The sequence below is a fragment of the Protomyctophum parallelum genome, assembly GCF_964188405.1.
Source record: "Protomyctophum parallelum genome assembly, chromosome: 13".
Classification (NCBI taxonomy): domain Eukaryota; kingdom Metazoa; phylum Chordata; class Actinopteri; order Myctophiformes; family Myctophidae; genus Protomyctophum; species Protomyctophum parallelum.
Genome location: NC_139708.1, coordinates 8254406 through 8264405, shown reverse-complemented (window position 1 = coordinate 8264405; position 10000 = coordinate 8254406). Strand labels below are relative to the sequence as shown.

The following is a 10000-nucleotide window of genomic DNA, read 5'->3' as shown; positions in this document are numbered from 1 at the left end:
ACCTATGCTATGGGATCTATACTGCTCTCTACTCCTGTCTCTCCGGCTTATGGGATGTACCGGTACTAGCCAACTGTACTCAAGCAAATACAGTACAGTACGAGACAGAGAGTGACAGGATTGGATGGGGGTGAGAAAACACGTGGTTTCCGTGAATTGACCATAATAGTTGTGCAAAACCGCGAGCTATGGGATGTACCGGTGCTAGCCAACTGCACTCAAGCAAATACAGTACAGTACAGCGTATTTGCGTATATATGTTAGATTAACACTGAGATATGCGTTCATCAAAATGACAGCATACACCACAACGGCCCAATCAGGAGAGTCGTAATGTCTGTGCACATTCAACACAGTCTAGTCTTCAGGTCCTTTGACCGAGTTTAGACTGTCACATTCACCAACGCCAATGCATACACCAACTAATAATGTTAGCATAAAATACACTAATACAGCACAATCTAGAGATAAGGCTAATACAGTTGCCGAAAGAGCATGATGCTGGATTTGAATTTCTTACCCCATTCTGACCGGGCACCCATTTTGGTGTCAGCATCATGTTATGCTTTAGCTATTTAAAAATAGCAGATCTACAAGCTCATATCGCGCCACCGAGTGGCGCGATACGAGCTTGTAGGTCTGCTATTTTTGAAAAATCGAAGAGCGACTGACATTTTTAGAATCTGATCTCAGGTCAGAATGGGTTCATCAGACCAGTGTGTGTCCGGCGGAAACCTCGTATGAATCTGATCTCAGGTCAGAATGGGCAGCAATGTCATGACTATCAAGTAAATGTAGCAGTCTTTACTTTTCAGTATAACTTTGTCAGTACATGTTTCAGCGACACGTTATATAATTTGGCAGCCAATGGAACAGTATACTTGCATTAACCCTTGGACTACCAGTCCCAATTTTTTTGTTTGGGTAACAAATTGGCATATTTTTAATTCATCGTTTTAACATACAAGAAAGATCTGGTGGATTGAAGAGATGTTTTCTTTTTTTTCATTCATTGCAAATGTATTCTCTCGAATCGCCACCAGATGGCGGGAAAGCACCATTATGCTTATTTTGGCTAAAATAGACGGATCTTCCTAAGTCACTTCCGGTTCAACGATCAACAACATCCTGTAGTATTTTGACCCTAGTCAATAGCTTGGCTGGTCCGGATTGCTAAGCTAATGCTATATCTTTCATAAATAAGTCAAATTAACCTCAAATCAACCCCAAAAGATCGCAAAATATCACATTTTTTACAGCGACGCACATAGAGACGGCGCGCGTGCACGATAGCGCACGATCACGTGGATTTCGGCCGTTTTTTGATAAATTACATCCAACATTAGTGATATTAGCGAAAAAATATAAATTTTTGCTCTTTTGACCCCGCGATAACTGATATTGATTGTCATTCCGTTTTTTCCGTTAACGGGAGGTTTAGATTTTTCGATTAATTCCGTTTTTTCCGTGAATTGTAGGCCAAGGGTTAAATGCATAGAGGAAATGTTGAAAATCGCATATTTCTGCTAATAACTTCCGTCACTAACCGCCGGGGAGAGAAGGCACATACAGTTATATGGCCATAAGCTCTTTAGCGATGCTTGTAGTTGTGCTACTATTTTCTGTCACTATCAGAAAACTGTGCACAGGAAATCACAGTGTGAGTACACCTGTTCTGAGTGTCATTAGCAAGCGGACACACCAAGACACCACTCTGTCTAACTGTCTGTGTAAAGCTAGCTCTCCAGTCTCCACCACACCGACATCGGCATGTCTGTTGACGGAAATCTGCTGTTGCGTCAGGTCGCAAGTTGTAGTGAAGTGTCGAAATCCGACCGAGCAGTTGGCTCAGTTGGCTTTAGACCGTCGGATAGCAGCGGGCTTGTTGTTGAAAAAGACATCAAGCCATAGACTATTTTTAGCTACCATAATTGCCGTCTATCGGTGTCGGCTCTCAGGTGCATTCACACCTTCCAACCGACTGATCTACCGACTTCATTGGACTGCCAGTCTGCAGTAATCTGTAGTAAAGTCTGTTTGGAGGAGAGCTACCATAAGAGGATTGGTCAGCTCTGGAAATCAGAAAATCAGAAAATCATGACCGAGACAGAGAGTGACAGGATTGGGTGGGGGTGAGAAAACACTTTGTTTGTGGATTGACCATATAGTTGTGCAAACCAAGTTGTGTGTGTGTGTGTGTGTGTGTGTGTGTGTGTGTGTGTGTGTGTGTGTGTGTGTGTGTGTGTGTGTGTGTGTGTGTGTGTGTGTGCGTGCGTGTGTGTGTGTGCGTGTCTGTGGCACATGTCTCAACTAGTTCCTCTGTTACTGTAACTGTCTGATACCGCCTTCCGGCTCAGCCTATCTTTCACCACATGTGCGCACACAACACACACAACACACACACACACACACACACACACACACACACACACACACACACACACACACACACACACACACACACACACACACACACACACACACACACACACACACACACACACACACACACACACACACACACACACACACACACACACAAACACACACACACACACACACACACACACACACAACAAAAGTCATAAGCCATCATTATAATTTGATCAGCTATAAATACTCAACACCAATGACACTAGTCTGGGACTAATCCTGATGAACCAATTGGTGCTGTCAGGACAGAGAGAGAGAGAGAGAGAGAGAGTCAGGAAATGACAGACAGAGATCAAGTGGAGAGTGAGGAAGAGATGGAAGACATGAATATAGAGAGTAGACAGAAAGAGAAGCAAAATGCAAGAGAAAAGTTACAACACACACACAGTCAAGCTGCGACACACACAGCACTATGTGCAGAGCGAAGCGCGGTGCGTGCGTGTTTGTGTGCGTGCGTGTGTGCATGCGTGTGTTTGTGTGTGTGTGGAGACGCATGAGAAAGACAAACACAGCATCCCAGAAGGACGAGACCCCGGACCGCCGAGAGAAAGAAACAGACACTGCGTTTGTTCAGGGAAGACAAACCAAACGCCCCAGAGAGAGAGACACACACACACACACACACACACACACACACACACACACAGAGAGAGAGAGAGACACACACAAACAGAGAGAGAGATTCACCTTTCAATGTAAACATTAAAAGGGTAATGACACATGGTACTATGGAGATATATGTAGCATGAGTAGTCATGTCTGGAGGTGGGGGTTCCCCTCTGACTGAGCGCTGTGTTTGGTTTCCCATGCCCAGGTGGTTATACAAAGCTGCTGCAGCTCCCCGGTTCAATCTCCACAACAACCTGTGTTTTCACCAACAGCTATGTGACGCGTCCTTCAAGATATCGTTGCTGTCGAGCAGAAACCTCCTTTCTTATTTTTTGTAAATGAATGCCCTACTTGATAGACAACGTCACACAAAACTATCTCAAGTAGCAGATCCACAAGCTCGAATCATGGCACGTAGCGGTGCGTTTTTAGCTTGTAGATCTGCTACTTTTGGACATAATGAGGTTTCCACCTGACAGAGACGATAGCCTCCTGCCTCACTCTCAGACCACAAAATAAATCATAAGGGAAATGTAAAAATCACACCTGTGTGAAGTGACGGGCACTAATATAATAAAGTCTAACTTGTGTTGATTAGGTGATGTAATGGTGATGTAAAACAAACGGTGCCAACACAAACATTAAACGCCATTAACAATAATGGCTGGCGCCCCTCAAAGATTGCTCTAATCATCTTTTGAATGTAACGCGGAAAGTGTCTGTCTGTCTAACCACGCCATACTTCCTGGACCAACTATACCAGCGCCCCCTCCCTTGTCCCTGTTGTCTACAGCAGATATCTCTTGAGCTTGTACAGTAACAGTACAGTAACAGTACAGTAGATCAACTATTCTTGTACAGTAACAGTAGATCAACTATTTTTCACGAGAGGTGGAGAGAGAGACGGAGAGAAAGAGAAAAAAACTCTTAACCGAGTTTGATGACATTTCATTGAATTAAAGTTAGCTCGTGTTTAGTTACATCCTAAAACTAAGTTAAAAATGGTTACAACACAAGGAAATAGAATATGCTCTGAAGTCATCCTGAGTTTCATACGCGATAATGCCCAGTGAAGTGCTCATTATTGAGACATGACTTGCATCACCCTATAGCGGGGGTTACGTCTCAACAATGACCGCCTCGTTGTTCATGAACACTCTTATTACACAATTAGACACAAAGTATAACAACAATAATGATTTAATTAATTTAATGCTACAGGTGTTGTGATTGAGCTGCTGCAATCGGGAAATAACAGACTTCAGAACGCTGTGATTATACCGGAAACCAATCAGACTCACCTTGCCGTGTAAAACATTTGTAGAATGTATATTTTGTATAGAGAGATCTCCTAACCACTATTGAGTCATCCAGACACAATCACGTTAACCAGGCATTTCATTTATATGACGGCATCGTGTGAAAATACTTCATCTACAAGATCGGATCAGCAATTTTTGTGAAAATGTGAAATGGCCAAAATAGGGACAACCAGGTTGAAAGCAGGTTAACCTATTCAATTCACCCATGAAGACAGAACAGCTGTAAATGAGCCTCGCCCAGTGTTCTTTAGAGGTGCTAATGTTGTCATTTGACTTGAGAGGCAGGGGGTAGGCCATCGCTTTGGGAAGGTGTGAATGGTGATCCTTTGTAAACAACACGTCCTCCTTAAATGTTTTTATTTCTCCAAGTGGTCCAATTATGCAAATCGTTATGCACCAGCCCGATCAAATCCACATCCAAGGGGACTTTACAAATGCATCAACAGACTGAATGTGGGATACTAATACATAAACAATTGTAAGACGCACAGTGCCATGTTTCTGTGAACAAAGAAGATCAAATCAGTGGCAGTTCCATTATACAAATAGGAATGTGCTAACATATGCCTTCTTGATTGATCATTTTAACAAATGACAATAAAATACAGCCCCTCTCTCAGGACAGATTCGGGAACTCCTGTTACAATGTGTAGAGTTTGTAGTCAGTGTAAAAATGAAAAGACGCCCCAAAGGAAGAGGAGGGCTGAAGGACAGCGAGCACGCTGACATGCGCTCTCTATACGTGGGTGCGGGAGGTGCCCCCAGAGGCTGATTCAAAGGGATTCACTATTTTTTCCCCAGGGTGGAAACCTCATATGTCCAAAACTGTAATAAGTAGCAGGTGTACAAGCTTGCAGATCTGCTACTTTTGTGTAACACTGTAGTCTGATTGAGTAGGGCGTTCATTTACGAAAAATAAAAAAATATTAAAAAATATGAAGATAGGAGGTTTCTGCCCGACGGCAATGACAAGTACAAGCCGCAAAATCTTGCGCTGAATTGAACACAGAAGCGCTTTGATGAGCGGCTGATGGAGACCTACAGCAGAGGGTGAGGTCACAGAGGGTGGCTTGAGTGAGAGGGAGAAGAACAAAACTAACAGAGAAGAATTGGTTGAGTGATTCAATGTCTGATACCAGCCAAAACAGCAACCAAGACATGCTCAAGCACAAGTCCAGCTGACTCATATCATGCTTGATTAAAAACTTCAAAAGAAACCTTTTGTCACATTGTGGCATCATCACAGATGTGTCATCGTCATCGTCAGCTGGGCGTCTTCCGCAACCTGAACCTACAGTGAAACGTGAATCATGCTGTGCAAGGTATAGACCGCATATAGACCGCACCTGGACAAGATATAGACTGTACCTCGACAAGGTATAGACCGCATATAGACCGCACCTGGACAAGATATAGACCGCACCTCGACAAGGTATAGACCGCATATAGACCGCACCTGGACAAGATATAGACCGCACCTCGACAAGGTATAGACCGCATATAGACCGCACCTGGACAAGATATAGACCGCACCTCGACAAGGTATAGACCGCATATAGACCGCACCTCGACAAGGTATAGACCGCACCTCGACAAGGTATAGACCGCATATAGACCGCACCTCGACAAGGTATAGACCGCACCTCGACAAGATATAGACCGCACCTGGACAAGATATAGACCGCACCTGGACAAGATATAGACCGCACCTGGACAAGATATAGACTGCACCTCGACAAGGTATAGACCGCACCTCGACAAGGTATAGACCGCACCTGGACAAGGTATAGACCGCATATAGACAACACCTGGACAAGGTATAGACCGCATATAGACAACACCTGGACAAGGTATAGACCGCATATAGACAACACCTGGACAAGGTATAGACCGCATATAGACAACACCTGGACAAGGTATAGACCGCATATAGACAACACCTGGACAAGGTATAGACCGCACCTGGACAGGTGCTTTAGAGAGCAGTGGTGCTCAACACAGGGCCCGGGGACCCCACAGAGGACCGCTAATTGCAGCACTATTACATGGACAAGACAAGTAAATACAACTAGACTACTAGAGCATCGTACAAGAATGGATATTTTGATCAGAGTTTCGCTGTTATACTGTATCTAATACATCTAGAAACGGTATACGGTCCCAGAGATTAAAAATAAAATAAAATCTTATCAGGTGGGTGTCCTAGTATAGGCCTAAAGCAAACACAAAGACATTCACTGCAGTTTGAACATAACAGAATGCAAATAAGCAACCATCCAATAACCTGAAACATTTCATCACCCACTGGATAGAGTTTAACTTGGGGGAGTGTTACGTTGGTAACTACACAACAACAAGTAAACTACACTATACTGTATCTTTTGATGTGTTGTTACTGCAAGATAACATTCAGGGATGTTTTTGAACAGTAAACTCTTTACAAGTTTTATCAGTCCCTGAGATTGTGCCTCGATAACCTCTGGCAGCACATGGGCAGAAACCACATGCACTCTACTAGCATGCCATGCTCATACATGCTGCAACATCAGTTGCACACACACACACACACACACACACACGCACACAGTGCTTGTGTTGTGTCATTCTCCTGATAAAAAGTCATGAACCAATGCATGCAACAACAACACAGCATTCTGCTCTTTGTCTCACACACCCCATCTGGGTCCTCATGCAGACCACCGGGTGAGAAAGAGCACCTCAGAGTGTCTCTGACCGTGTGACCGGAGATTTGCTGTTTAAAAGAAACACAGGGGAGGAGGGGGTCAGTTGCATAGCAACAGCCTGACAATTCAAACATTTATCAATTAACACCCGGCTTGAGTTGACTTCGTTCCGGCCTCTTTCTGACGCTCAAAAGGAGCGTTCCACACTTTGAAGAACTAAATTCCACTCCTATCTGAACTCCCCCCCCCCCCAAAGTGCATGTTTCTGAGACAAGGCAGAAGCTTTCCCTACCATACCCAACCCCCTGAAGTCGCTGAAGTCGGCCGATCCTGTCAGGCCTCATTGTTAGCTGAGGAACATTGAGCGCAGCCCGGCCCACCGAGAACCCCGCGGCCCGCCGGGTAACACCAAGTACACAAAAAGCAGGGGTCGTGGGGGGGGGGGAATAGTAACTCCTACCTTCTCTCATTCACAAAGCACAAGAGTTCTCTCTCTCGCAGCTCCCTCTGCGGCAAGACGGTTCACAGGCACTGGGCAGCTACCCGGAGAGAATAAGGCCACTCCACAGCACAGGCATGGAGGGGAACAAAATAAACGTCCACACACGCTTGTCCTCCACACCCACAGGCCGGCCCGGTCGGTCGGTCTCCTCTGGCTAGCCTTCCTCTCCTCTCTGGGGAAAGTTGGTCCACGCGGGAGAAGAAGTGATGGATCCCACACACAATGATCAGAAGTGTAACTGTCTAATAGTACTACTGTCTAATAGTACTACTCACTTACTGAACTGACTCTCTCTTTCCTTCCCTGCCTCTCACTCTGCTGTTGCCTCTTTCCCCGATGAGTGTGAGAGCAAGAGTGAAGGAGAGACAGAGAGAGAGAGAAACAGAGGGGGGGGGGGGGGGGGGTGGAGGAGGGGACGCCATTCACATGCAGATAGACCAAGGAGCTCGTGCTAATCCCCAAGAGGAGGGGGGGCGGGGGGGGGGTAACTATGCTCCCTGCCTCCTCCCTCCCCCCATAAGACTCATTTACACACGAGTGGATGTCAGTCATACTCTGGGCTAAAGAGAGAGAGAGAGCGGAGCCTGGTTTATACCTCGCTGCATGCAGGCCCGGAGTTCTGCTGCAGAAATAGAAGATCTACAAGATCACGCTGCGTCGCACCGGCGCTGCACCGTGAGCGTGCAGAGCTGCTATTTCTGCTGCACAACACCGTCGGATGACATGAGCATAAATTACGCAGGACGGACGGACAAACAGACAGACAGACGCAGAGCGCCCTGCTGGCTGGAGAATCCAGTGTGTAATAAGTAATTGACCTATGAATTCAATTAGAAGAGAAGAACTCTGGTGCTTTGAAGTGGGCAGGCATACCCCCAACAAACACACACACACACACACACACACACACGCTCCTCTTCCTCTCTCCCTCACAGCTGTCTCTTTCTCAGTTAAATGAACACTCTATGATTTTAGAGTGTGTAGCCTCGCTTCAGCCTCCCCCGCGCAGGGGGGGGGGGGGTCCAGCTCCCACAATGCACTTCTGACCAACAAAAGGTTCAGCATGGCCTCACTCCTTCAACGATTCTCGTGTGTGTGTGTGTGTGTGTGTGTGTGTGTGTGTGTGTGTGTGTGTGTGTGTGTGTTTTCGTGCGCGCACGCCCACGTGTGTATGTTGGAGTTTATTTCTCACTCAAATACAAAATACTTTGTGTGCACAACTTGATGTCACGTGCACATACAAGGGAAGCTGGGGTGGACAGTATTCAGAGATATGGAGAGGGTGTTGAGGAGTGAGAGACCGGGGGAAGAGACAGAGAGAGAGAGAGAGAGAGAGAGGGTGTTGAGGAGTGAGAGACCGGGGGAAGAGACAGAGAGAGAGAGAGAGAGAGAGAGGGTGTTGAGGAGTGAGAGACCGGGGGAAGAGACAGAGAGAGAGAGAGAGAGAGAGAGAGAGGGTGTTGAGGAGTGAGAGACCGGGGGAAGAGACAGAGAGAGAGAGAGAGAGAGAGAGAGGGTGTTGAGGAGTGAGAGACCGGGGGAAGAGACAGAGAGAGAGAGAGAGGGTGTTGAGGAGTGAGAGACCGGGGGAAGAGACAGAGAGAGAGAGAGAGAGAGAGAGAGAGGGTGTTGAGGAGTGAGAGACCGGGGGAAGAGACAGAGAGAGAGAGAGAGAGAGAGAGAGGGTGTTGAGGAGTGAGAGACCGGGGGAAGAGACAGAGAGAGAGAGAGAGGGTGTTGAGGAGTGAGAGACCGGGGAAGAGACAGAGAGAGAGAGAGAGAGAGAGAGAGAGAGGGTGTTGAGGAGTGAGAGACCGGGGAAGAGACAGAGAGAGAGAGAGAGAGGGAGAGGGTGTTGAGGAGTGAGAGACCGGGGGAAGAGACAGAGAGAGAGAGAGAGAGAGGGAGAGGGTGTTGAGGAGTGAGAGACCGGGGGAAGAGACAGAGAGAGAGAGGGGGGGGGGGGGGGGAGCTGAAAAGACTCCTGCCACAAGTGGGAAGAGAGAGAGAGAGGCTGATGGGATTGTTGGAGGCACAAAAAGACCTCACACACCTCCCTCCCTTTTCCTCCACTCCATTCAACTGCTCTCTCTCTCTCTCTCTCTCTCACTCTCTCCCCCCCCCCTCCCCCCCCCCCCCACACACACACACACACACACACAATTCAATTCAATTCAATTCAATTCAATTGACACACACACACACACACGCGCCATTAAGTTGAATTAAACAAATGGGAATGCAAAACAATATTGAGCCCATCATGCATGAATGTCTCTTCTTTCTTTCAACAGTATAGTTTATAGTCTCTAGTCCTTCCATGTGGGTAGTAAAGGAGCACAATGGTGAAATCCTGAGTGTTCATTTAACTCTGAAAGTGTGCAAACGTAACCAAATGGACGCTACAAACACCATGGGATTTTGACTGTGCAAGAGGTCCAAACAATACC

The 10000-nt window shown here is 46.5% G+C and overlaps 1 protein-coding gene across 2 annotated transcripts in view; it reads right to left on the bottom strand.

Moving 5' to 3' along the window:
• Positions 1-10000, bottom strand: part of septin12 (septin 12) — an 83835-nt gene that overhangs the window by 31265 nt on the left and 42570 nt on the right. The window contains exon 1 of one of the 2 annotated variants that reach the window (XM_083779578.1): positions 7509-7627. The exons of the other annotated variant lie outside the window; for it this stretch is intronic. Coding sequence (XP_083635704.1) covers positions 7509-7518 — 10 coding nt within the window. The 5' untranslated portion in view covers positions 7519-7627. Of the gene's footprint in view, positions 1-7508; positions 7628-10000 lie in introns of those variants that run through there. 2 annotated transcript variants of the gene reach the window in all.